At 43.1% G+C, this 27,974-nt stretch overlaps 1 protein-coding gene across 1 annotated transcript in view; it reads right to left on the bottom strand.

Moving 5' to 3' along the window:
- Positions 1 to 27,974, bottom strand: part of AOAH (acyloxyacyl hydrolase) — an 84,083-nt gene that overhangs the window by 5,224 nt on the left and 50,885 nt on the right. Inside the window, exons 15-21 of the mRNA XM_018075724.2 lie at positions 21,629 to 21,665; positions 20,584 to 20,658; positions 14,201 to 14,373; positions 11,451 to 11,509; positions 11,311 to 11,370; positions 9,654 to 9,750; positions 5,812 to 5,888 (exon numbers count right to left, since the gene is read on the bottom strand). Coding sequence (XP_017931213.1) covers positions 5,812 to 5,888; positions 9,654 to 9,750; positions 11,311 to 11,370; positions 11,451 to 11,509; positions 14,201 to 14,373; positions 20,584 to 20,658; positions 21,629 to 21,665 — 578 coding nt within the window. The remainder of the gene's footprint in view (positions 1 to 5,811; positions 5,889 to 9,653; positions 9,751 to 11,310; positions 11,371 to 11,450; positions 11,510 to 14,200; positions 14,374 to 20,583; positions 20,659 to 21,628; positions 21,666 to 27,974) is intronic.

Raw genomic sequence — 27,974 nt, 5'->3', positions numbered from 1 at the left:
GGAAGTTATGCACTGAAGAGAAATTGTATCTGCTGTATTGCCAGGGTAAAAGACATCACGGGTAGCAGAAAGGGACAGAGAGAACAGCCTGATTCTCCCTTAATCAAATTTTCCCATGCTGCTAAGACAGTTTTGCTTTAACTCCTGACCTACAATTATAATTGGCTTCTATGATAACTTTATTTTCAACATAAACTTTTGAACACTGACACTGATTGCAATTATGAAGGCTAACAAAGCCTTTTTTAAAGGACTGAAATAGGTTTATGGAATCAAACTGTTTGAATGCTGTTGTTTTGGAGTTTGGGAGAAGACAGAAGCCTTTGGGAAATATTTATGCACTTCTTTTTAAATGTTGTACTTTTGAAGGAAGCTGTAATGATGGGCTAGGAGACAAAAAACTTACTTTTATTCAGAACTCATATACAACAAGATATATTTGTGGTATGGAAGCTCTTAGACTCCGGTCACCTGAGGTTTTGTTAAGCTGATGGAGGAACTGGAGCAGGGAAGAAGGATAGAGGAGACTGTACAGTAGAGTGTTTTCTTCTGGTTGCAGTTTCTAGTGACCAAATGTTTATTCTGGGACATGCTATGTCATCCAGGGGGCTGAGGCACATCCCTGTCAGAGTGGTCCATTCTGACATGTAGTCTCCAAACCTCCTTCACAGTTCCCTAAGCCTTCCATATATATTTTTAGCAGGATTTGTTGGTTGGTTTTAAAAACCCTACTATCTTTGCATGGTACACCCTTTGCAAAAGTATCACCAGAGGTATGCTCTACAGTGTTCAGACTACTGTTGACTGTAATTTAAGGTATATATACTTAAACTACCCTAAATTATTGCCTAAATTAGGTTCTGCTAACACATCACTTCATAAGTCCTGATGACTTCAATAATTTACTCTGGATGAGTAGCAAGGCACAGAGAAGGGTTTGTGATTCTGGAAATTGCATTTCTTACATGTTTTTTTCTAAATTCCAAAGTTCTTGTGCTGTGAGACATGCTGTAATTTGTATGGGGCTTGCAATTAATTTCTTAATAGTGAAGATGACAACCCCTAAGGAAGTTCTTTACAGGAGATATTACTCATTCCTCACAAGGCTCTGGGTGACTGCAACTGGGAGGCAGCTGTGTTATTCCAGCAGCTTCAGGCTATCTGTTTTCTCCTTCTGCACCAAACTGGCAAAGGGCGTGCTTCTCAGCAAAGTGTAAATACTCAACTCATCTGATATGTGCCACTTCAGCTTTTTCTCTGTATTTCTGGGTGGAGTATGCTTTGCTATGACTTAAGGAAGAAAAAGGAAGAAGCTAATCACACTCAAGCTGTGCTTTCCTGCCTGTATGTAAACATTAAGAATCTTCCAAGCGTCTCAGGTTCCAGTTTGTGATGCTCAGGGCTTTCACGTTCTCCCCGGTAACTTCATAAAAGCCAGAAATGGAGCTGTTTGTTCAGGATCCTGTTGAAATTCATAGCCCTGTCATCCAAACAAAGCAATAGGCTGTTCTAGAGGGAAGTGATGTCCTTGAAGCCATCTGGCATTCACAAGGATTTGCAGTGAAATTTTGTAGTAAGGAAGAGATGCTGAAGAAAATTGCTGGGCTCCATCTGTAGTTAGTGGGAAGAAAAAGTCATATTTCTTCCAAGAACCACCAAGCCGGACTTTGGGGAATGGTCTCACAAAGACAGCTCTAGAGGGAACTTGGGAGGACTGAGTGATGCATGTGGCTTTTAGGTGTCAAAAGTAAACGGTGTGAATTTCTTCCACCTCCATCCTGAGCTGGGTGTTTTGTAAAAAACTTTATGGAGGCAAATTTTAGCTTTGAAACTTTAGTGGAATGCAATTATGCCTGTAATGAGTGGTTTGTTTGCAGCCTCCTGTTTTGCAACTTAATAAAAACAGGCAGGAAACACCTTTACTGTGCAAGAAATTAACAGAAAGGGAATGTGTTTCTGGGCCTGGCTAAATAAATCAGTACTTGGTGTTTATGCCTTCTTTCAAGGGTTTTTAAATATAAAGTATTGCCTGAAGTGGGGACTGTGTGGGCTAGTTTTCCTTGCCTGAGTGCCTAACCTAGCCTTTCTCCAAAGCATGAGAAACTGCACTAGCTCTAACGGGACACGTTGAGTGTTGTCTTTTTTCTTATTTTCTTTCTCTTCACCTTGTAATTGTAGGTATGCAGGCTTCAGCAAGGAAGTTTCAATTCCCTCCCGTATCCCTCTGGAATGTCTGGACTGCTGGACTATTGGATATACATGCTGGCACCTACTTCTGCTATGTTTATACCAGCAGATGATTTTTTAAAATTAAACAGACAGCTGATAACAGCAGGTGAATTCCAGGAGCTGAGAACAGACACCATCTTATGCTGCCCACTGCTGTATTACAATGACTAGGGATCACTGTATACACTGCCAGCTCACCCTTGGCCGAGAGGGGCGCTGCGGTTCTTTTATCCCAAGCTCCAAAGTTTCTCTGCATTGAAGGCAAGAGCTAAAGTATTTATGCTTTCTTTGGAGTGCTGCTCAATTCCAAAATTTGAGAATATTTGTCAGGTACTTTGAGGTCTACAGGGGGAAAATTCAGTAGAAATGCCCAGGCTAGGGCTTATCTGTTGTAAGGTTTTGTCAAACTATACATGAGGGATGGGGAATAGCTGCAGAGATTAAAGTAAGAGCCTCTGTTTTCACTTGAGCTGCATGGTATCAATTCTCTCCTGCTAGGCAACATTGTATGGTAAAAAAGCCACACCTGGCCAGAGGCATTCATGTTGGTAGAAAGTAAAACTTTAAATAAAACTCATATGAAGAGTGAGTGAGTTGTTTATCATCTTTCTTAAGTGTACTCTTAAATATCATTCTGCTAACACTTCCCCTTCTTTTTATTAAGAGAGTCACTCTTTTGGAGCAGAGTGCTATGTTTCAGTCTAAATAGTGCTATATTGATAACAGACTTCTGTACACTAACAGGAAAAGAAAAATAGTGGATGTTTGGATAAGGCTAATTAATAAATCCTAGAAAGACAATAACTCACTTGAAGTGAGGCATATCTACAGCTGGCACCTTGACTGTAAGGGAAAATGTACCTATAAAAGCAGTAACAGTAATCCTAACAGTAGGAGAGGGAAATCATAACCACTGCAGGACGCCAGGTCCAGAGGGAGTGAAAAAAGACAGTGCTTGGCTGGATCCTGCATCTCAGGACTCTGGGGGCTGCATGTAGGTTTGCAGCTGCCCTTCAATGTCCTTTATAACTTCCTTTTTGCTTAGGAAGGATCCAGTTAAGATATATTTTTCCTACCTTCAACTCCATGCTACCTTGCAGCTGCAGGATGTGGGCAAGAGCCTGGATGAAAAGTTGTGATATGGCAAGCTTGGCTCCCATGGTAGCCTGGTACTGGGGGTTATAAGAAACCTCAGGCTGGCCTTGGGGTAAGACAGAAAAATTATGCAAAGACCTTTTCTGCTTCACTCCATAGTCTTTGTATGGCACGGTTACCCCAGAGGGCAGGGTTGGGAAAGGGGTTTGTTTCATCATGCTTTTCACTCTCATTTCATTTGCCAAGTTTTTTCTAATTGTGTCCTTGCAAAAGGCCTGCAGCAAAAAATCCAGGCATGCTTTCTCTGCATCCCTAGGCTGTGAGTTCATACTTTCATGCAGCTATCTTCTGGTACTGCGTGGTAGACAGGCAGGAATTTCTGCTATGAAGGAGTCCCTCTTTGAACAGGAGGCTCTTTTAACTTGGCAAGGCTAAGCAAGGCACCGTATTGCTCCACCTGACTGGTTTGGAGTTTCTCGTGGGTGTGAAACAAGGCAACTAAAGCATCTATTTTGCCTTTGGATTTCCCCCTGCAGCTCTCCTCCAGCTGAACTGACAGCACATTCAACGGAGAAGCTGCCGAAATGTTGGAATCCATCAATGCTTCCAATGCGTGTTGGAGTGCTTCTCCATCGACTGCTCTTTCTCAGCGTGGAAAATGTCATTACATTGGGTTGTATGAGGATCAGGTGTGGGAGTCAACACATTCAGAGTGTTAGCTCACAACAGAAAACTGGTCCATAAAATCCTGCCATACTTTTGAACAGGGGGCACTGCCTGTGGCTGGGCAGCATGGTGGGGTTTGCTTGCATGGCTTGATCATTCCGAGGTGGAGGGGAGCGTGTAGTTGGAAGTGTGGGGCAAGGCAGTGATGTCCTAGACAACAGCTTTCTCCAAACTGCTCTCACCATGGCACAGAGCTGGCACCATGCACCATAAAAACATCATTGAGGAGTGTCCAGAGAACCCTGTCAGGCTATGCCTGCTGGTGGGAGACCTCACTGTTAAAGGCTGCACGTGGGTTTTCAGCTCACACAGTTTTTCCCGGGACTGTACAGAGGAGATTGGCTGCTGCTTTGCTTTGCACACATGTTTGAAATCTGCAGCTAGCAAATAGAAAACCAATTGGCTTTGTTTGCAGCTGATTGCAGAACATGCTCTCTCCCTGTGTTTTACAGGGTCAGAAAAAAGCTATTTTGAAGTGGGAACCAGGCAACCTCACAACTAAGTTATCAAATCCAGGCAAGGACTTAAAGCAGAGCAGGTGCTTCTCCTTCCCTTTTGTTTACTTCTGACTGTAAACCTTCTCCTGCCATATGTCCTAGGAGGCCAAGAAAGCAGGAGAAAACTTACTAATATGTAGCTGCTGAGCATAAGCAATTTAAATGTATAGCTTCAAAAAGAAAGCTTTGTTTCAGGCTGCAACAGGGAAACCCACAGCCTCAGAGGCTGCAGAGCAGGGACAGGGCTGGAGGGGACCTGTCTGGTTCCTGCAGTGCTGCGTTTCTGTCCTGATCCTGCAAAATTCCCATGAGTGTTTGGGCAGACAAGCGGCCAGGCTAAGTGGCAAGGATCAGTTTTTGTGCATTAAGACCTGTTTGGCCATAGTACTGGTCAATGAGGGAAAGAGGCAGAAGACTTTGCAGGAGCCAGAGCAGAGTGCAACTGCCTGAAATGGAGATGTTGGCTCTAGGGCTAGAGCCATCATTTAGATTGGCCAAAGAAGGCCAATGGCACCCTGACTTGTATCAGCATTAGTGTGGCCAGCAGGACCAGGGCAGTGATTGTCCCCCTGTACTCAGCTCTGGTGAGGCCACACTTCAAATCCTGTGTTCAGTTTTGGGCCCATCTCTACAAAAAAAGACATTGAGGTGCTGGAGCGACTCCAGAGAAGGTTAATGGAGCTGGAGAAGGGTCTGGAGCACAAGTCTTATGAGGAATGGATTAGGGAACTGAGGTCTTCTAGCCTGGAAGAAAGGAGGCTGAGGGGAGACCTTATCACTCTCTTATTACTCTCTATAACTACCTGAAAGGAGGTCAAGGTCCTGATGAGGTAGGGGTTGGTCTCTTCTCCCAAGGGACAATCAATAGGACAAGAGGGAATGATCTCAAACTGCACTAGGACGGGGTTAGATTAGATATTAGAAAAAATTTCTTCAGGGAAAGGGTTGCCAAGCGTTGGAATGGGCTGCCCATGGAAGTGGTTGAGTCACCATCCCTGGAGGTATTTGAAAAACCCATAGGTGTGATGCTTAGGGACAGGGTTTAGTGGTGGACTTTGTGGTGCTATGTTAATAGTTGGCCTCTATGACCTTAGAGGTCTTTCCAGCCCAAATGATCCTATGACTCTCCTTTAAAAGAGAAATACCCCAAACCTACATCCCCGTGGCATGCCAGCTGAGTGCCTGGGGCAGCAATGGGCACTAGTGTCTCGCATGCTCCCTCATCCTGCCTGCTCCCACCCATCTCTTGGGGCTGGGTTTTTACCTGGCTGGGGTGGAAGCCATCGACTGGTTCAATCAGCTGCCAGGGCTCACCTCCCATCTTGCGCCACTCCTCAGCCGCTGCAAATAATGTAAGCAGAGGGGTTATAATGTAAGCAGAGGGGTTATCACGGTGAACACGTAGATGCCCGCCTGGAGGTGTACCCCCCTCTTCTGCAAAGCACCGCTGGTATTTTCAAGCACATGACAGCTCTGCATGAAAATTATGATAATTCGCATAAAGTTGTCAGAGCCAATAGTGTGTGCAATCCCCTCTCCTTGGGGCAGTATTTCAGACTTTATTGTTAATTTTTTTTCTCTGCGATCTTTATGCAAGAAAGCACTTTGAACATAAATGATCGTGAAACAATTCGCTTTCCCTCCCAACTAAGATGGATGCTATACCAAGTAAAGCTGTAAATTATTTAATACTGATTTAATACTTTTGCATTTGCCATGTTAGTTGCATCCCCAAGAACGCAAAAAAAAAAAAAAGATAAAGAAAACAGTGCTTTTTAGAGAAAAAGATGGCAACAATATTCACATGGGCTGAAGTCTGCAGGAATGACTGTCATTTTTTGTTACTTCTCTTCTGAGCAGTCTTTTTCTCAACTCCAACAAAATAACCTTTTGAATTACATAAGCGTGACATTCAATGCAAATGATGCTGTGCTATAAACCCTGGAGCCATTAGAGAAGTAAAAAGCTTTCTCTCTTCTAAAGGGCTGTGGAGTGATCAAACATGGGACTAGTGGATATGGCATTAACAGACTGTAAATTCAATAATTCCTTTTATAATGACAGATTAAGAATTCTTAATAGCATTATGTAAGCATCCTGTCAGGAGGAAAATGTTCTCCATTCAAGCACAGTTTTGATCTAGATTAACCACTGTATTTTGGACTCTGGCTATTGTGTCGAAAAGTGGTGTCTGGGTCCCCACGCTAACTTTGAATTCACAAAAAGGCAACATTCCTGCCTTGACTATAGAAACCCACTTGAGATGCTTCAGTCAGCTCCCAGAGTAACCTGTTTCAAGACACAGGATTTGGAGCTTTATTTCAAACTTGCATTCTGTTGGGCACAACACATATTCACCTTAGATTACACCACAGAACACTCATACAGATGAACAGAGTGAACTTGCGTAGCTCCTCATATATATGATATTCTACATGGATTAAGAGGCTGGTGTACTGTGTTTTACTTTGTAGAGGGACAACAGCTCCAGTGCCAGAAATAGCGAAGGGATAAGTAAGGTTTGTATCAAGGTACGTCAATTCAGACTATTATACTTGACCTTCAAAAATCCTAGAGCAATCGAGCAAATAACCACCGAGTATGTCCAGAATTTGTGTTAAAAATTACTATTGCCTTGGCTAGACTAGACTAGAGTATGCTCCCATCCACACCAAGAAAAAGTCCAAAAAAGCAACACGTACCCCGCCATTTATTACACTGCTTCTTAAAGGAATGACTGATTTCCAAGGGCAATGTGTGATCTTGAAAGTCCATCTAAATCTAAGATAAATGCTAGTATACTCCAGTATTACTTTGACAAAGCTGGGAGCTACTATGCACATATATATGCCCAGGCCAGCCTGAAATCAATGTAGTCATCACAGTGTGCAACCACTGCTAAATATTTGATGTCTGGAGAGTTTCATGGAGGATTTGTGCTTGCTTCAGAAAGAGACCAGAAAAGTAGGTCAGCAGCCTTAGCTGGCTTTTGAGCACACTTACGATCTGACAGCTTTTCTGACGGCAAGCTCGAATCGTTGGCTCCAGGGCTGCAGGAAACTTTGCAGAGTGTCTTTCAAAGCTGATGTTTGTGTATGCATGTGTGATTTTGTTTACTTCATTAATTTAACACGATGTAATCAAGATCAGCAAATTATATTAAGATGTTTCTTTTTGTGAAAGCAAATAAATTACTTTAAGTTAATAATTTAAGTTATTAAAATAATTTGCCTACCCAGCAGGTAGTTCATTTCAAATCCGAATAACTTGTTAAATATTAAGTAGCTGAGGCAAAAGCTGCAAAGAGACTTGGACACTCTGAAACTCTGTGCAGGAATAATCAACTTGGCAGTGGAGTCCACCTCTCTGAGAGGAACTTTTGGACAGAAAGACTCCCTCTCCTATCCTCACTTCTTTACCTCCTCCTTCTCCATATGGTCTTCATGAGACCCAGAACCAGTTTCCTGAAATGGGTCATGCAGGATAAAATAAGTTTTTGAATTTTGATAGGATTTGGCTGTAAAATGAGTTTTTAATAATCTTAGGTGCCTTGGCAGCTTCGTGCTTTCGAGGACAGCCAGGCACTGATGGGGAGAGGTGCTAGAGATGTACACTTTAAAGTACTGACAGGGTGCTTCTGTCCCTTCATGGCTCCAGATTTAGCTGTCTGTGTGCTGGGATTTAAAATATAATACCCAGACTAAATTTTTCAATAAGGACCAACACAGAACTTTGAATATAAAAAGAGGGAAATGGAGATCAAGTTTATTTTCCAATTATTATGTACTATTTTTGGAACATAAACATTCATGCTATTGGGGAGAGCTGTCAGGTGGCCAGGGCTGGAGCTCCTGCTCTGTGAACAGAGGCTGAGGGACAGGTACGATCCCTTCTGGCTAACAGCCTGTGAGGAGGCAATGAGGATGGGGCTAGTCTTTTCACAGCAGTGCACAGTAGGAGAGGGAGAGACAATGGGCATAAGTTGAAACATGGGAGATTCAGGCTGAAAAAAGAAGCTTTATCCCTACTTTCCCATCACTGTCTAACTACTTGAATATGTTGCCCAACTCAATCTGTCACCCTAGGTTGATTCTTATTTTGAAAAAGAAGGAGTATGTTTCTCCTTATGATGAAGCTGGGCTGATGCTGGGTGATGCCTCAAGCTGGATTCCTTGTGCTTTTTGCAAGGAAAGCCAAGCTCAGAGGGATCCAGCGACAGATGTCTGTCCCCAGTCCCACAGGGACACTGTCTGCTGATGCTCACGGTAACAACAAAAATATCCTGTTTTTTTCAATTCAAATGTCAGTTGCAGAAGAATGATTTAGGTAATACGCTTACCTAATGTCACTAAAGACCACAGAAGGACAAGTTTCGTAAGCTCTTCAAGTCAAAGCAGATGTTTAAAGAAACATAGGAAAGAAGCCAGTTATTCCTGGGGGAGGTGCTTCTACTTTTGAGAACAGTGAGTTAGGAGAGCGTGGCTGTGTTTCACAGAAAAACGGATGATAAGAGTTCTTCCTGAGGCACTGGTCATCCCAGAGGAAGCAATATGAAGCCTAGTCAGTGATATAGTAAACTACAGCTCATGAAGACCACCTTCACCATTGCGGGTATGAATCTCCAGCCTAGATGACCCACTATAAAAACCATGATCAAAAATATAACCAAATCTTATGGACCAATATAGGTTCGAGATTTCTTTTTTCCTTCCCCAGCCTGAAAAACTGCAGTGGACAACCAGGAGGCATTTTTAGCAGAGGCGTATCTGCTCTGCCTCGCCCCTTGCCACCCAAGAGATAGTGGCCTATGTGCTGTGCATCACTGGGGTTGTGGGTGCTGGCAGCTGGGAGCAGCACAGAGGTTGTGGTGCCCAGGCTGGTGGTGAGGTCTTGTCTCAGCAAAGATCCATGGCTACTCTCCATTCAGGGAAGATGGGAGATGGCATTAAATGTCCCCCCTTGACCACATCCCTGCCATCAGGATCACCTAGGCTGGCTGACTATTCTGCCCTTTTCCTGGTACAGAGCTAAAATATGAGGACCATATTAGCAGCTTACCACCTGACTAAATGTTTTGTAAGAAAAGCAGAAAAAAAAGCAACTTACTTTGTCTCAGTGGGAAATCCATGTAGAAAATATCAAAGTTGGCAAATTTCTCAGATTTCGCTATTTCTTTCAGGACGTTGGAAAGTTGTAACGCTCTCTGTAAAAAATCAAATGATTTAATGACTATTCATTGCTATTTATGCTGCTTTGCATGGATTCAGCTTTCATCACTGAAGTGCGGCCAGGAATTTGATAGCTAATATTGCTCTTTCAGCTGGGGGAAAGGAGGTGAAATGGGGCTCTTTGTCATAACATGAGCTTGCACGAACACCACCAGCCTTTGAGCTACCCAGTTCATCATACAACATGTCCTTGCAGGTTACATTGAGGCCTCAGCTGATTTTGTAAGTTTAATACAGCATATGCTTATTTTACTGGAGACCTCTTTTAGTAGTGTCCCTAGGCTTATATAAATATTCTGAACTTCTCAGTTTTGGTGCCTCTTGATGAGTGGCAGCCCAGTAATTTTCATTTCTTTTAAAGAAACCCCAAACATTTCTGCAACAGAAATGTTCTGTTTTCATATTGTCCTTCCTGCTATTATGTTGTGGATGCTAATGCTTATCTACGTAGACCAAATTCCACCCTTACTTTCAGCAGAGTAAATTACCTTCATTGAGTGTCTGCCTAGAAATTACATACAGTGTAATTTCTACAGCCATAACAGAGATCAGGATCTCCTAAATATTTAAATTGTGCAGTTTGGATAATAACATAGACAATTAGTTTCAGACAAGGGCTCAAAAAGATTAATTCATACCCTGCAGGCATATGCATTGTTCATGGACGGAAGTTACATGTACTTTATATTCTGTATTGTTGGTATGAATATATAAACTGTAATCCTGCAAAGATTTAGGAATCTGTTTAATTGCCTTCTCTGAAGTCAAGAGGGACAGGGCATAAAATGAAATACATATGTAAGCTTTGGTTAAATTAAGGCAATATTTTGTTGTTTAGTGAATGCAAATATTAATACAACTGTACACAGAGATGATACCTTTGATAACATTTGGTTACCGTCTCTTTTACATGACTGCAGGGGATTCCTGGAATTAAAAATCAGTTTGCACCATAACAAAATAAGTGGCTGGTATTATGTGTCATTCACTTCTGCAGCCAGATTTTTAGGGTGAGTTTTAAGACATCTCTGTCCTGTCTGTTCCCATTCCTGCACTGAGCCTGGATGCTCCCTGGTCACATTATCTGACGATTAAGTCCACAGAAATGTGTCTGAGGAAGATTAGCACAAATCCCAAATGAAAAAAGGTAAAACTCCTGCTCTCAGGACCCGCTCCCATTGGCAGCAAAATCTATGCAGCCAGCTTGTCATACCAACAGCTACTTGATTCACAAGCCTTTTATTCCTTATCAGGTATGTTTTCTTCTTAAAGAACATGAACCTGAACAGTTTTGTCTCAGGGAGATCACATCTCTTGAGAATAAATTTGGACAGCTGAGAGGTTATAACAGGAATACCTTTACGAATCCTTCACTTGAGCATGCTGCCTCCCAGAGCCTGAGAGGCATTTGAAAGGATGGGTGCAGATGTTTCCTCATTTTCTTCTCATTGTTGGAAGAAAAAAGTATGCTGAGGCAACTGGGCTTATATCCTCAATGTATGTGCAAGAGGGTGGCCCCTGTTGTTGAGACTTACCTCTGAGGTCAAATTCCTGAGGGTCTCATTGGGGGTCAGCCAGCCGCTGCAGGGGCTCACCTGGGCAGGCATGGGGAGAGGAGCTTTAGTAGTGGGCCAAAAGGAAAAGGGGACTAGTAAGCTACAGCCAGACACTTTACCTGGAGGCAGTCAAGGAAAGAATAAATTTGACTGTATGTGACATCCCTGTTCAGCTGCCCTGCAAAGCAGAGAGGGAAAGTTCATGTGCCTGATGGCCGAATGTATCTTCATTTTTCAGGTCTGTGAATTCCCATGCACTACACCCCTGGGTGGGGAGAGGCACCCCAGGAACACCACCCCAATTCCCACCCTTGGGTTACCCTCCCACTACCATAGCTGGGGTGCAATAGAGGTGGCACCAATGCATTCCTCCTGCCAAGCGTCCATGTCTCCATGCTTTTGCTTCTCCTGCATCCCTCTCCTGCCTTTCGTAGGTGATTTGTCTCGCACGTGGGGTTAGTCATCACAGCCTATGCCAATTTCTGAAGTGCATGACTGATATTTTTTCCATTAACGTGTCTCTCACTCGCCACAGAAATGCAGGGTTTGCAAAGTAGAAGGATGCCTGTGTACACTCGCATTTACCTCACAGAGGTTAGCCTTAAAAGGGAGAAACAATTTTGCTGTCATTGAGGGAAGTGGATATGTTTGTGTGGGCGAGCAAATTCAAGCACCAAGTCAAACACCTAGCTGACATTCCCTAAAATTTGCTGTGCTATGCAATAGCCTGGTTTGCTGAGAAAATTCTCCATTTTCTCCATCTTTTTGCTTCTTTGGTAGCTCCAGCTAAGATGGGAATTAAATGGCCACTCAGTTGTCTGAGTTTGTAGTGCACTCATCATTATGTCAGACTTCGCAGTTCCTAAAACAACAATAAAAATTTCATATTTCAGTACTGCATAAATATCAAAGTATAATCACTCCCAAGTGAAATGGGCTCCTCAGGTTGCTTTACAGTGGCTCCCTGATACAGATGTGATTCATGCCTATCACACAGCTGCCCATCATCCAGCAGCAGTATCAGCTGCCCAGGGAACAAATGAGGAGAAGTTCAAAGATCTAGTGTCACTCCTGGATATCAGGAATGTCCCAGACCCCTATAGCCTGAAGCACCAGGCCCTGGGATGGGCTGTCAGGGGGACTAGGGATTTGGTTGAAAGCCAGACTGGTGTCTGGTCACGCCTGACTGACTGGCAGCCAAATGGGGAAACCTGCTCGCAGCTCATCGGAGAATCTGCCAGAAGGGATCCTTTGCTGCAAAACATGTTGCTTAGGATTAATTGGGTCCCTTTAAGGCAAATCAGCCCCTCTGAAAGATTTCCAACTGGTTCTGTAGTTAATCACTCCTGATTCGGCTGGTGCCAAAAAATGCTATGTGTTGTCTCTGATAATTAGATATCCAGTAGAGGAACCATCCCTCTGATAAACATGCGCTCAAGGAGAGAAATGGGTTTATGTGACTAAAAAATAATTATCACAGGTTTCCCTTACCCTGAAAGGGGCAAGAGTTTCTCTTTTTTTTTTTTTTTCCATTGGTAGTAGTAAGGTGCTTATTAGAGAAAAATATAACAAGGTATCAGGAATAGAAATGGAAAAGATATGGACCCACCGGCAATGACTGGGGAATCTTGGGGAAACCACAGCACAGATTCTGCTGACAGCTGTGGTTGCCAAAATCATCTGCATTTGTGATCTACCATTTTAATGATGTAGTTTAGCTTCTCTCTTTCTTTGCTGATGAGAACAAAGACGAAAACAACTTCTTGCTTGTTAGATGCAAAAGAGATTCCTTTACACAAGTACAAATAAGTACATGTTTTTGGTCTAAAATTTGGCAGTGGAATGGCATCTTGTACACACTCTTGACTCGAGACCAAGGGACTTGCCTCTGTTGGTGTAAAAACTTCCTTTGCTACCTGCATAAAGTATTTCACATTCTTTATGCACTGCATGGTGCTATGAACTTGCAGAGAAGGGGTTCTGCAACCAGCTTCCAAGCTTCCCCATCCCCCAACATCCCGCATTCCCAGGGAAATGTTTCCACACTGACCTCAGAGGCACAGCTATCAGACTAACCAAGGATGGATGTCACACTTCAGTGCAAATGAATGAAGCCCCCTGAGATGACATTCATCCTTGCTGCTTGGCACAGGATGAAGCCAAGGAGCAAGTGATCTGCTAATGGTCAGATGTACAGCTTCATTCACACCCTGAGATGACAGGCTCCCAAAGGCAGCCTGCAAATCTCTGAAAAAAAATACCCCAAAGCTCTTTACAGCAACTACACTCTGAGGGAACAGCCCAAAACACGCCTGCACATGGTGTGAGGTTTCAGCCATTACACCTGTAGGTAGTGTAGAAGGTGGCAGGCACCTAGGAGGAAAATTTATTTCTCTAATATATAACCAGTCTTTTGCAATCCCCTGACTTAATCTTCTGTCCTGGTCCACATCCAGTTTTACCATAACATCCACCAACCAGTGAATGGAGGTGTTAACTAAATGTCCAACTCCACCTGTAACAACAAAGGATTAAGTGCAGGCAGGCTGTCCATGATTTCAGGCCAAGGCTGAGGTAGAACATCTTGTTTCCACATCTACAGAATGTGGTGAGGCTGTTTTGGAGCTGAGTAGGTCTCGCTGGTGGGGTAACAGGGTAGGATAGGGATCTGTCCAGTCATGCAGTGGGGATGGTAAGAACTGTCATTCTGACTTTGCTGCACAGCCAATATCTGACTCATATTTCTCAGATCTTCGCCACTCTGTCAGGTTTGCTTGAAATTCTTAATAGATCCATAAATTATTTAGAGAGCAAAGGCAACATGAGCAGACAGATAACCAGGAGGAACCCCACAACACCTCATATTTACCTAGGGGATGGTATCTGTCATGCAGGTTATCCCAGAGGAAGCGACCATCTACCAAGCCTGTTAAAATCACATGGCTGCCATTTGGAAGACGGGAGTCCAGGTATCGCAGAGCTTGCATCACGTTGGAGAGCATTTCTTTGGGGGTAGTCATGTGGGCCAGTGTGTCACGGTTCCTAAGGAAGAAGATACCAATAGGACATTGAGTCAGGCAATGCTGTGGCCCCAAAAAGGCACCTGAAACAGTGCCATTTTCTTTATTTGCTGCACTTCCACATTAAGTCAGATAAATAAAACCTTATAAAAATGATGCCATGTGTTCTGGTTTCTCATTGATATTGCCAAAATCAGATGTGATATAGAAACCTCCCTCCCTTGGTGTAATCTGTCTCTCTAAAAACACAGATGCATTTCTTTTTTATAGAGTGGACTCCTTTTGTGGGTTAACCCCAGTGGGCAGCTAAGCACCACAAAGCTGCTCACTCGCTTCGCCCCCGCTCCACCCAGTGAGACAGGGGAAGAAGAAAGACAGAGTAAAAGCAAGAAAACTTAGGGGTCGAGATAAAAAAACCAAAACAAACCAGTTATTGTTCAGAAAGTGAAGGAAAAAATAGAAGGAGAGAAGAAGCAAGCAAAAGAAGGAATGCAAAGACAATCCCTCATCACCTCCTGGATAGACCAACACCTGGCCAGTTGCTGAACAAAAGATGGTTAACCTCCCTAACATACCCTCTTCTCCTTCTTCATTGCTGAGCATGATGTTACATGGCATGGACTATCCCTTCAGTCAGTTTGGGTCATCGTCCCAGTTGTGACCCCTCCCGGCCTCTTTTGCAGCCCCAATCTATTCACGCAGGGGGCAGAATGAGGAACAGAGAGGGTCCCAATGCTGTGCAAACACTAGACAGCAACAGCTAAACCAGTATTGTGTTATTAGCATTGATTTTGTCAAAAAAATCTAAACTGCAGCACCACAGGAGCTGCAATGAAGAAAATTAACTCCATCCTAGCCAGGCCCAGCACACTTTCATAAAGAAAAAAGGCTTAGATCACCTACTGGAATTATCGTTTGCAAATGAGTTAGTTTTTATTTACAGTGCAGAGAGGCAAATCAGAGCCATGAAGCCAACTATGACCACATGTTTTGTGGCTCACTGTCAGGTATGAACCTCTTCAAGCCAGAGTCCCAGGCTCAGGTTTATTCTTCCTCTCTTGCATTTAGCTGTAATTGCTGCAGGAGAGGTGGGGGGAAATTAAATCCTGAAGTTGAAATATGTTTCAATTTATATAAGAAAAACAAGCAACCAAAATCCCCCCAGGCTACCTAGAGAACACTGCTCTAATTATGTTATTAAAACCCCTACTTTATTACAGAAAAAGCATTCATCCATTTTCTCTCTGAGAGCTATTGCCACATTCTCGTGGTGCACATGCCCGTAACAGGGGCTGAAAGCAAGGGGGTGATCACAGCCATTGGAAGGCTGTCCCATTCTAGCAAGAGAGGATCCATGTGTCTCTGGTGTGAGGAGGGACCCCAGCTCCATGACATCTCATTCTGGCAACACCTGTGAGGCAGAGCAGGGCCCACTCTGTGTAAAGGTCTCTCTTTGCCTGGAGATGTGCCATTGGCCTGTCTCAGAGTCAAGAGTCAGTGGGATGGAAATCAGGACACCATTGTAAGTTTCCACAAACGCCGGGAAGTCCAGGTTGGCCACGGCTCCCTTGGGGTACACAAAGCAGAGCATGGAAACCAGTAAGTTGCCTTTTTTTTGAATTGGGAAAGGCAATAAAGACATGCGTTTGCAACATAAGCTTTTATAAGAGCCCCCGGACATAGCAGCAAGGGTACCATAGCTGGGATTTGGAGCACATCAACATCTGTGACCACGCATGGCATGGACCAAGCACCTTGGGAAGCAGTCTCTCGTGACACTTTTCATTCTGTCTCGGTGCTGCGGCTCAGCTGAACAAGGCATTCAGGGAGAAAACCTCAACACCTGCTGGGGACCTGATTGTGCTGCTCAGGAAGAAAGACAGGGGATGTCCTTCCAAGCAGGAAGATTGTTCTAATGTTCACCCTCATTGTTTTAGTGGTTCCAGCATTTTCTCCTGGTAGGGTAGAAGGGAAGCAATCACCTTAGCAACCAGGAGGCTCCATCCAGGTCCTTTCCATGGGAAAGACTTTATATCTTTCATGGTTTCCCATAGGTAAGAGAAGGGCAAACCTGTTGCATGCAGTGCCAGGCAAACTGCTGAGGAATAGGGTCAAATTCTTTGTCAGTGAACACTACAGAAGTAGGAGCTTTCCAAAGCACTGATGTTCTGTCTCAAGGCATTAGAAATGTCTGGGCTCAGATGGGGGGAAAGGGTGCTGAGTCCTGTATGGGACAACCATGTTTCCTAACAAAGATTTGGGATTCTTCAGTGAGCTGCATTTTGCACACAAAATAATAATTGGGCAAGTTTCCTGGATGCAGAAATTTATCTTAATGCAGCATGTGCTGCTGAAGCATTTGAGACTTTCTGATTAGGGAGAACTGAAAAACAGCATTAAGATTCAGGTTTATCCTTGTGACAGCCACCCAAGCAAGCTACTTCTGAGATAAGACTCTGGTTTTGCTCTGAAATTACTTCATTTCGCCTACAGGTGTTGCAGCACTTGATTTCAAAATACTGCTCTGATGCAAGGCCTCTACCACAAGTAAACATGTCAGTGTAAGCCAAAATTAATATGACATTCATAATTCCACTTTCTCTTGTCATACACTGTTGAAGTCATGCAGATATTTCAGTCCATTTCTTCACATTTCCTTTCTATGCCAGGTTATGAAATTAAAACTGAACACGAAGAAAGCCATTTTATAGGTATATTAGATTTGAGGTCTGCCAGAAGGACTTCAAGGTGCCTGGATGAGCCTATTGTGGTACCATCACCTCATTCTCCTGCAGGTCAGCAGCCCATGAGAGCCTCTGCCCACCTGGGACCTTTGGAAGCTGCTGTTGCCCTCGGTTCATTGTGTCAGAGCATAGGAAGCAGATGTTAATGTTAGGATTCCTGCTGCACTGGATCTGGGACCCCCACAACACACAAGTACACAGTAAAATTGTTGGATGTGCACAGAGCTCCTGGATATCCTAACATCGTTGGTACTCTAGCTGTGCACACATATAGAACAGACAGCTTCATGCAATCTGTGCTAAGCTTTTCCAGCTCTCCTCTGTCACAGGGACCTCCTCCAGTCCCTTCTAACAGTGTCTAGCATAGTCCACACACAGCTCTCCACCCTCCTTCTGCTGTGTTTGTGAGCCTGGCCTGCCACATACTATAGGGCAGCAACTCCCCCTCCCCCTAACCCCAACCCAAATAAATACTTCCCCAGCAAATGTTCCAGCCATCCATCTGCTTTCCAGCCACATGCTGTTACATGCCCAGGGTTTGGGCCATGGGCACACAGGGCCAGCTGGGGTGTGACATGCCACACACACACATTCACACACGGCACACGCACGTACGTGCAGAGCTGGATCCACAGCGGAGCAGTTCAGCTCCAGCTCGCTGCAGAGGGGTGGGATGCCCACAGCATGAGGGCTAGAGGTGTTGCCTGCTCACATACTCTTTTAGGGCCAGAGAGGTGCAACAGCTCTTTGGTGCTGATAGTCTTACAACAAGGGAGCATTACGCTCTTGCTGGCACTGGTGCCACTTTGCACAAATTCCTTTCCCAGTGGGTCCCTGCTCACCCTGCTTTGCTGCTGTCACCTTTCTGTTTGTTGCAGATGCGATAAGTGTAGATCTGTGACAAAGAGGCTGGAGAAATGGGGCCTCACCCCAAATGTAACTAATATGTGCATCAACTGCACAACATTTGAGACTTCTGGTGCTTGTTATTTTTTTGTCTGATTTTTTTTGTTCTAGGTCTCTGTGTCCCACATTTAAACCTCAGTGGGCTGAGAGATACCATTGCCATCTGTCTTTATTTTTCTAACCCCCCTGTTTGGACACTGCAGTATGGAGACTACTGGGAATGTGTAGCACAGGCTGCCAATTTCACTACCTTTTTCCTCTACAAACATCCATATTATTCATTGCCCCACTCTTTGCACAGGGTGAAATACTCGCATTTTAACAACGCTTTGGCTAAGAGCTGTGTCTCTGGTATGCTCCGCACACTGCTCTCTTTTGAAGGCAAGATACAGGATAAGGCCAAGAAGGTTCCATTGTTGCAGTTTAAAGCTGCCCTTGAAGAGGTTTCTATTTGTCAAGCTCTAGGTTTGAAGTCAAGCCCATCAGATGCTCTGCATCCTCTGTAACCTCTCTAGGTACATCAGAGCCAGGGCAGCTACACACAGTGACTGGACACTGAAATCTCTGTCCACTGTACAACTCGATGGAAACAGCACATTCTACAGAAGCTGCAGAATCTTTCCTTGATGGAGCCACAGGGGTCACTAAAGCCTGATAGCCTCTTTTGATGCTGTGAACGTTTTGTAAGTAAACAGACAAAAAACAGTACTGAGAATTTGAGCAGACAAAAGTATCTCTGCCAGGCAATGGATGCTGGGATAAAAAGACAGTAGAATTTCAAGTAAGTAATAAATACTGTTCTGGAAGGTTTTGGAATATACCAAATGGGCGAGGCAAGGTGAAAATGGTTTAAACTTCTGGAAAATTTCTTTTTACTTCAGGTAAGAGCAGAAAGCAGTGTTAGAGACATGGTAAGTGAAAGACATGGCAACCTGCAGAATGAGGAATAAAACAAAGGAAAAAAAGGAGCTTTTAGCAAAGGCAGTGACACAGTAGAATTGAAATATGTACACAAAAGAGCCTAGGCCAAACCTGGGAGAAGACACCTTGAAAATATCCATGGCAGGAGACATGGACTTCAGCAAAGGTGCCTTTTTTTTTTTTTTTGAAAGGGTTGGTGGGCTGGGGCAGGGAGGAGAGGGGGGTTTATCACCCTGGTGGTGGATGTAATGATACCTCCATAAGCTTCTCAGTAAACAGATTCCCAGAACAGTCTTGTCAGCAAGTGGTAAGGGCCTTTGACTGATTTTCCCACTAAGTCAGGGAGTGATGGCATTGCTTTTGAGGATTTGTGTGTCCTTCCACTGACAGGAGCGTGGTGCTGAGGGCAAATTTGGCAGTTTTGGGCAAGGGTGCAGAGAGAGCATGAGCACCAGATGGCAAAGATTTCATGGGAGATTATTTCTGTGTGCTGTCTGGATGTGGCTAGGGCAATGGTGATGTCAGGAAAGGACCTAAAAGGTGGGCCCTGTGGTACCACTTCTGCCCTGGCTGAGGGCTTCCAGGTGCTGCAGTGCCAGGGAAGGTCCTGCCTGGCTTTGGACATCCTCATCTGGAGAACAACACCTGACAAGCAAAATTTCAACCCATGAACTGCCCGTTAAGAGAAATTGTAGGATACCAAGCCTTGCTATTTATTGGCCAAGTTTGAATAGCTCCAACTTTATTATACAACCTGCAGGTGAGAGTTTTCAATAGCTTTAGAAGGAAACTCAGCTGAGTGTGTGGCATTTATTAAAATGAGTGTTTTGAAAGTCTCCATGTACGTCAGATATATTTTTTCAACATACAAGAAAAGTTGAAGATTGGTCATGGTGAAAATAATGTTGCACTAGCAACAGCACTCAGACCTTCTTCAAAACCAAAACTGCAGTACGGATGTCCTGTGCATTTGCCTGGTTGCAAGGTGTTTTCTGCCCTTCCATACCTGGAGGAAGGGAAGCATCCAGCTAGTGACCTCTTGGTGTCCCTGTGACATTATCCATTCTGGGTAATATCAGAACTATTAGTTATGAAAGCTTCAGTTCATTCTCCTGCAGAGCTTATGATGTGAGTAAAGCCAGAAAGACAAAACACCTCATCAGGAAAGCACAGCAAAGACTGCAGGCAGTGTGCAGCAGAGGCAGGGTAAAATGGACCTAGACAGGGGACTATTTTGTTATTCTTCAGAAATGATAAATCAGTCATACTCTCCCTCCTGACAGGAGGTGACACACTGGATAAGACAGATATACATGCTTTTAAACTCTTCCCCCCCCCCCCCGTTGTTATTATTAATTTCCTCTGCTAAGTTATAAATGATTACTTCAGACATGCCATGGGTCACTTTACGACTGGCTACAAAAAAAGGAAATGAAAGACGAGGTCCGAATGGGGACTGATAGGTGCTTATGACAAATATAGGTAAGGCAACAACTAGCATTTTCAGCGGAAAATTAAGAAAGAAGGATAGACTAAAAGTGAAGAAAAATGCCATCATGGATAAGCACAAAGCAATGAGACACAAACGTCCAAGCAGTCAGCAGTACTCTAAAGAAGTCCAATTTATGCTACCATAAAAGTTCATTTAGTTTACACCTTACCCATTGCAGACATCATTCCCAATTGTAGCATAGATAACTATGGCTGGATTGTCCAACAGCTGGTTTCTGGCCAAGCTAAAAGATAAATATGCACCTATATTAATGTGGAAATACGCTCTCAGTGTCTGAGTCACACACTGTGCTTGTGTGAGATCACATTTGGAAGTAGCCTGGTTGGATACAGGCAGTGCTGAAATGACTACACTCCTATATTTGGGTTTTTCTTTTCACTATAGTTTTATATTTTAGTAAAGTGTCTTAAACACATCTTTTTTCATCTCTCTTTTGCCCCTAGTGGACTGTAGTTTCATTGTGGGGCAAAGACATGAACCAAAATGTTTTTTTTTAATTAGAGATGGGAGAGGAAGACAATGTTTGGCTGACAACTAAGTCTATGTGCAGAATTGAACTCAAGATCAAATCAGGATGTGGTTTGAAGCTCAGTGCTAGAGGGCAAGGATTCTTTACTACTTTTTTTCCAGAGGAGAGAATAATAAAAATCCTTGGCATGTGAACTAAAGTAAACTAAACCTGACTGACCCATAGCCCACCTAAATTCATCTGAAAAGGAGAGTTGCTGCCTCTCACTATCCAGCAGATGCACAGTTATATCCATGTGGAGATAACAGTGGACTTACCTATGTCTGTGTACATTGCTACACACAGTTAAGGGGACACAAAGCATAGATGTATGGAAAGGTTTAGTCTCTTCCCTAAGATCACTGGAAATGTCCCACTGGTTTTACTGAGCCAACTTCAAGACCCTGGACATGGTGACATCCACACTTTAAAACAGTTTTTCTTCTTTTTGTTAATGTTTATAACAGAGAAGAAACAGCCATCACTTCAGAGCACAAGGGTCAAGGGAAGCTGTACTTCTTAGAACATTATTGTGGATAATATATTCCTTAAAGTGCCTGTGCTTTTTAGAGTACTTGTGGATAGTATATTCCTTACAGGGCTTTGCGCGTTTCTTTCAGAGAAGCAGAACTCTATCAATGCTTCTGTACCCTGAGTTAGCACTTGAATCCCATCAAACACTCACCTTTTTATTAAATAGAGGAGGTTTCCAGAAGAACCACCTGATCACACACAGTGGGAATAAGAGAATTAGTACAACATTGTTATAGTGACAAAAAAAAAAACCAAACCCAAAACCAAAAAACCAACTAAAACCCAAAGTGCAAAACCCAAGTTAATTGGATATTTCCAAGAATGTAGAAGCACTAAAAATAAAAATGGAACAAGAAATCATCTCTGTAATAATTTTAGGTGCTGGCATTAAGAAGTAAAGTTAAATCCAGGGACCTGCTGCCTCTTACCTGAGTCCCACACTTCTGGCTGTATTAAATCAAATACTTTAAAGTGCAGGGTTGTTTTGATCTGGCTTTTAATCCAGATCTGGCAGCTTCTTCCCATCTGTTGAACATAGTAGTCTCTTGTAAACCAGCCAACCTGACTTGTCAACAGTCGTTCTACTTTTAACTTTTCCTATAAATTGCAAAGGGAACTGTTCTCACTCTTCTGAGGGTATGCGTCTCACAGCTATACCACATTGGGATTGATTCAGGTCCTAAACATAGACATCAAGTGCCATTTTTGACATCCCAGACTATCCAAGACATCTGCAGCAGGGCTGGAGATTCATCACAGGATGCATGAGAGGTTGTGCACTTCTGGAAAGGCAGCTGAAGATGGGAAAGATACTGTAAAGCACCTTAAATAGCTGTAGACACCAACATTTGGGTTTCTGCATTGCTCTCCCCACAAGTGTCAGACTTACAAAAAGTAGTATTAGACCAGCTGCACTCCTCCCAAGAAGCTGTGCATTTCAATGGATTGGATGCAAATCTTTCCTACTTGAGGAAAAGAGCTGGCTACACCTAAGCATCTGTGAGCATCTGTAGTCTTTCATTTATATTTTGAATGAGAAAGGCATTCCTATTTAGTGAAGTTTTTATGCATTAAACCTACTAGCAGGTCTTTAAAGGCTCTGCATATACATCCCCAGCACACAAATCAAACTCCATCACCTGCAGTATAAGACTGTTAGCAAACAAGGAGCCAAAAAATACTTTAGGTTTTGTTCAAGATGAGACTAAGGCTGTGACTGCAAGAAGCTCACTGCGCAGCAATGCAGAGAAACATACACTTCAGAGAAGCAGGCCCTACAGGTAGTACTTGCTTTCATTTTGTAGTATTATCACTCTCTCCTCTTTTCTCGCTCCTTCTCCTCTAGTATTACACTCCCTCTATTCTCAGCTCAGCTCTTTCCTGGTCTCTTCTTTTTTCTGCATTGTGCTTCTGAAGCTTGCTTTTAGCAGCAAATCCTGTCCTCCCCGCAGCTCTTGGGAGGAAACTTGTGGACAGAACATCATTAAATCCCTGCTAGATTGGTATGGGGGAAAGATCTAAGAGATAAACCCCTAAGGTAGCAATAATACACTTTGCATTTTAATAGTGGTGCCTTTGTTATTATCACTCACAGTGATGCCAACCACATATATCAAGGAATCCTTTATGTTTTAAATAATCCAGTTCTTCCAAGCTAAAAATTAATATATCTGTCTGCTGCTTCTTTCCTGAGGGTTGCTGATTCAAAAATCCAGCCCGTCTGTTGAGAAGTTCTTTTCAGTAGGATAAGAGCCCCACAAAATCCTTAGAAAATATGGCTTGGAACATAACTACCAGCAGTTTATTTTTTTTTTGTTTAATAGCCCTTCTTTCAGCTAGAGTGGAATACCCCCTCTTAAAGCCATTCTGTCACATGGCTCCCTGGACTGAGGCTGCAGTTCTAGCACAAATAAACAAGTGGGACCTCTAGAAATCAAAAATGTATTTATAAAAAAAAATCCCAATAAGCTGGTTTAGGGTATGTATTAACTCCACGAGCGTAGGTAGTTATAAGCAGCTCTGTGGAAAGCACTAACACAGTTACAAATCAAAACATCAAGAAAATGAAAGGGTTTTTAGAAAACAGTTTTTATGGGTAAATTGGGTCTTCAAGGAAGCTTTTGTGATACAGGATGCAGTCTGCGATAAAAACATTCAAGATGCAAAAAGAGATGAGGCAGAACAGTTACTCTTACACTTTTGAATGTCCTGGAAGATCTCCCTGCATCTCTCCTGCCTTTCTTTTTGTTTCTTTCCAAATATTTTCACAGCAGTGGGGTTTTTTAGGTTGAGGAATCAAGGTTGGGTTTCCTTCTGCTTGTGAGCAACTCTGAATTTCATAAACCTTGGAATACTTGAGCTGCACTTCTATATTTTCTTGCACTCAAACCTTACATGGCTGACAGGGAGCAGCACTAAAGTGCACTGAAAGACCCTGGGTCTGGATAGAACCAAAAGTACTGCGTGGGCAAGAAGGCTTATTGACTTCTAATCTTTTGCTCCCTTACGTTGTAAAAGCAATTGAAAATATAATGATGCAAAGAAAAAAGTATCTGGTTTTTCCCAAATGAACTTCAAGTGGAATAGACTTTCCAGGACAGATGAAGAAAAAAAAAAAGAATTATTATTTCTTAACTGGTTTTGAAGCCAATGTGAGATAATTGGTGGTTGATGGCTCAGTGACCCATAGCACATGTTAAAAAGGACTAATTTTTCTCGTCAAAGGCAAGAATCCCAAAGAGACAGATGAGACTAAAAATGGCAAAGGAACATAAAATACCCATGCTTTGAAATAGCCTACATTATCCAAGTATCTCATGCAAAACATGGATGACAATTGTAAGATCGTGCTGTAATTATTTAGAAAATCTGAGTGCATTCCCTTTTCCTGTGTTTATCTAACCAATTTCACTGTCAGGATGTTTCTATCAAAACAAGGGATCTTCAACAAGTGCTGGAGAACATTTAGAAGAATTTTCTAACTCCACACCTGAGCATTCATGCCAAGCCCTCACACCTGGAGATCCCACTCACCCAGTCAAAAACCAGAAATGGCACATAGCTTATCAACCTGTGTGAAGCTGCTGGAAGGAAACACAACAAAACAGTATTGAAAATAGTGAACCAACAAAAATTATCTGCAGAACACTGTTCAGCAAGTCACTCTGACAGAAAACATTGATTAGGACACTGAGGTGCTTGTTGTGCAACCACAAGCTGTACTTCCACAGTAGTGTCAGAATAGAACAGATTTGTTACGAATTATTAACTTATGTTTCATGTCCCATGCATTTTGTGGGATGCCTGGTGAGCAAAATTGGTCACCCAAAATGAACGTCAGCAATTCTGATATGAGTATATTCACAGGCCATGGGTAACATACTGAGCTGAGGGGCACCCTCCCTGGTCCTGTCCCTCAGCCAGATGCAGAGGAGGAAAGGGTCCACAATCTCTAGAGGATAATGGGATTTCTTAAGAAAGGGAAGGCAGAAATCCCACTACCACAGAGACTGAGGAAGCATTTCTCCAGAGTGAAGATGCATGTCCTGAGAAGGTCAGTGGGGAAAGTCCCTCCATGCTGAGGTCTGACACAATGCCATCCCTGGGCTCTAGCTCTTGGCTGCACATCTTCCCCACCAGATCATCCTCTCTAGTGACTCATCCTCCCATTGCATACATGTGGGGTTGTGAAGCATCATTTTCAAAGGAAGGTTTAGTTGTCCCAGGTGAGGTTAGGTCAGGGTAGCGGCCAACTCTTTGCTTTACTGCCACTGAGAGCGGCTATTTAAATCCTCCCATTCAGGGAAACTATTAAGCCAAATGAGGCAATAAAAGTGAACCTTTACAGTGTGGTGTCAGTGTGATGATTTAGAGAAGACATCGAGGGAAGACATCCTGAGATTTTTCTCTCACTTGTAGTTTTTTCCCTTTTTTAAATTCCCTTCTCAATTTTCTTCAGAGTCTTTTGCCCTGTCACAGGCTCACCTCTTTTTATATCCTGCAGGTGCCTGTAAGTGGAAAGGAGATATGTGGAGAGAAAAATGAACCATGCACACAGTGAGAGATTATTTAAAAAAAAAAAATCTACAAGGGAATTGGGAAAAGGAGGTGCAGGAACTACCACCCCCATTAATGTAAGGAGAACAGAACAAGGTAATTAGGCTATCATGTACTGAGATGAACTGGACAGAAATGAGAAGAACCACTCACACCTAGTCATCCATGACCATCTAGTTTGGCCTTTTTTTTTATTCTCTCAGAAAGCACAACTGGGGGACTGCAAGAGCCATCAACTTTAGTGCCCTGCATCTTACAGGCAAGAAAGTCAGAAACACCTGATTGATGACACCAAACACATTGTAAAACACTTTCACAGAAGACCAAAGCCTCAGGAGCACCAAGTGTGCCACAGGAAGTAGAAAGGCATATGAGAGGCATTGCCAGTGCCATTGGTGCTGGCACCAGAAGGTAATTTTTAAGGTGAAAATGCCCACCTGAGCCTGGAAGTGATTCTTGCATCATGCTACCTGTCTGTGCAAGCTCTTCTGCCTGGTAAGATCAGGGAATCGTTAGAGCTGGAAGGGACCTCTGGAGATCATCCAGTCCAAGCCTCCTGCCAAGGCAGGGTCACCTAGAGCAGGTTACACAGGAACTTGTCCAGGTGGGTTTTGAATGTCTCCAGAAAGGGAGACTCCATGACCTCTCTGGGCAACCTTTTGCAGTGCTCTGCCACCTTCAATGCAAAGAAATTCTTCCTCATGTTGAGGTGGAACTTCATGTGTTTTAGTTTATGGCTATTATTCCTTGTCCTGTCACTGGGCACCACTGAAAAGAGTCTGGCACCATCCTCTTGACGCTTGCCTTTGAGATATTTATGTGTGTCTGTTTGTCGAAGGTAGGGCTGAGGCAGACCCTTTCTGACCCTAAATCTTGCAGAAATATTCCAAACATTTAACGAGTTTCTAAGTAGCTCTAGGGGCAGCAGTGCTCCTCACTTGCAGCCAACATGAATCATCTGTTGGAGAGGAAGAGCATCCCATAAAGCCAAATTATCTCCTCAAGGAGAATAAATTTTCCCAAGCTTCTGCAGCCAGTTTTCTGAAGCATGAAAATTAATTAAATACAATGGAAACACAAAGGGATAATCACAGCATAATCAAGTGTCTTTTAAACCTGCTGTTGGGAACATCACCTAATCCAAGACACAAAAGCTAACATCATAAACCTCAATTTCTAAGGAGGATTACTGTCACGTCTTCACACAACCTCTTTGACAAATTTAATTCAACTCTGTCTTGAAACAACTCAGGGTTTCTTGTTTACCCTTATTCCTCTGTTTTGAGGGTTATTCTAGGTTTTTACTCCTTGTTAGTAACCTTTTTTTTTTAAAAAAAATTTCCTCTCCAAACAGAGGTAGGATTAATGAAAAGCCATGTTCTTGTACCAGAACTATCCTTCAGTTTAAACCATTCTTCCCACTCTGTGGTGTTTATACCTCAAAGGGATTCAAAACCATAACACCATTTAATTTTTGCTTTGCTGAAATGCCAGTGCGTCTTCAGAAGTCTCCATTGCCCTAATTCTCTCTAAAGCCCTTTTCTGTATCTGTACCCACCCAAGTCAGTCCTCCCTAGACAAAAGGGGCTCAAATTCTGAGTTCTTATCAGTGGACTTATATGAGGAAGGACTGTCTCCCTGTCTCTAGAGAAAATGCCATGTATGATGCATCTTGCAACCTCCTTAGTCTCTTCCAGTTGATCCTGTACTCCTGATGGTTTCTTGGAATTTCCCTTTGGACCTCAGTGCCTCTGTTCCTCCACCACCTCTGGCTGATGAGCCACTAGTTTACAGACAAATCTCATCACTAGTTCTGTCATAGATGTTTTGTACAATTGCATTTGCTGCAATTCCTGTCACTGCTGTTCCCAAGTTCATCTAAATTATTCCTGTGTAAGGATGTGTCCTGCTCTAGGATGGTTAATACTTTGCAGTTTTGCATCATTCACAGAAGCTATTAAGCATGTACCCTGGTCTTTGCTCTAAGGTCACCACTCCAAATGTTAAGCTGCATTAGCCTCAGGAGAGATGCACAGGGGACATAGATTCTCTCTCAAACCCACTGCTCTTCTCTGCTTAGGTTTTTCTCTACCCTCCTCTTCTTTCTTGTAATAATCTTTCTCTTCTTCACTGCACAAAGAGGTACCATGCAAAACAGTTTCCTTAGTTCTAGGTAGGTCAGGTCTTCTGCATATTTATATGCATATATATATATATATATATATGAAAGTTTTTTCATAAAAAGATGTTATGCCAGCCTCACAAAAATAATTAATTAAAGCATAACAGAGTTCTTTCCCATCTTTGTCCCACCAGTGCTTTGTTTGTGTCTGATTACTTATTTAAAATCTGTTGTAAGAGCACACTGAGATGAGCACCGTTGACCTTCCCAGTTTTGCAGGAGGATCTCTGCTTGCTGGCCCCCAAGGGATGTCTTAGGA

This window comes from Manacus vitellinus, unplaced genomic scaffold, assembly GCF_001715985.3.
Source record: "Manacus vitellinus isolate BGI_N305 unplaced genomic scaffold, ASM171598v3 scaffold_3_pilon, whole genome shotgun sequence".
Taxonomy (NCBI): Eukaryota; Metazoa; Chordata; class Aves; order Passeriformes; family Pipridae; genus Manacus; species Manacus vitellinus.
The sequence above is the reverse complement of the archived record's forward strand: the minus strand, read 5'-3'. Positions and strand labels throughout refer to the sequence as shown.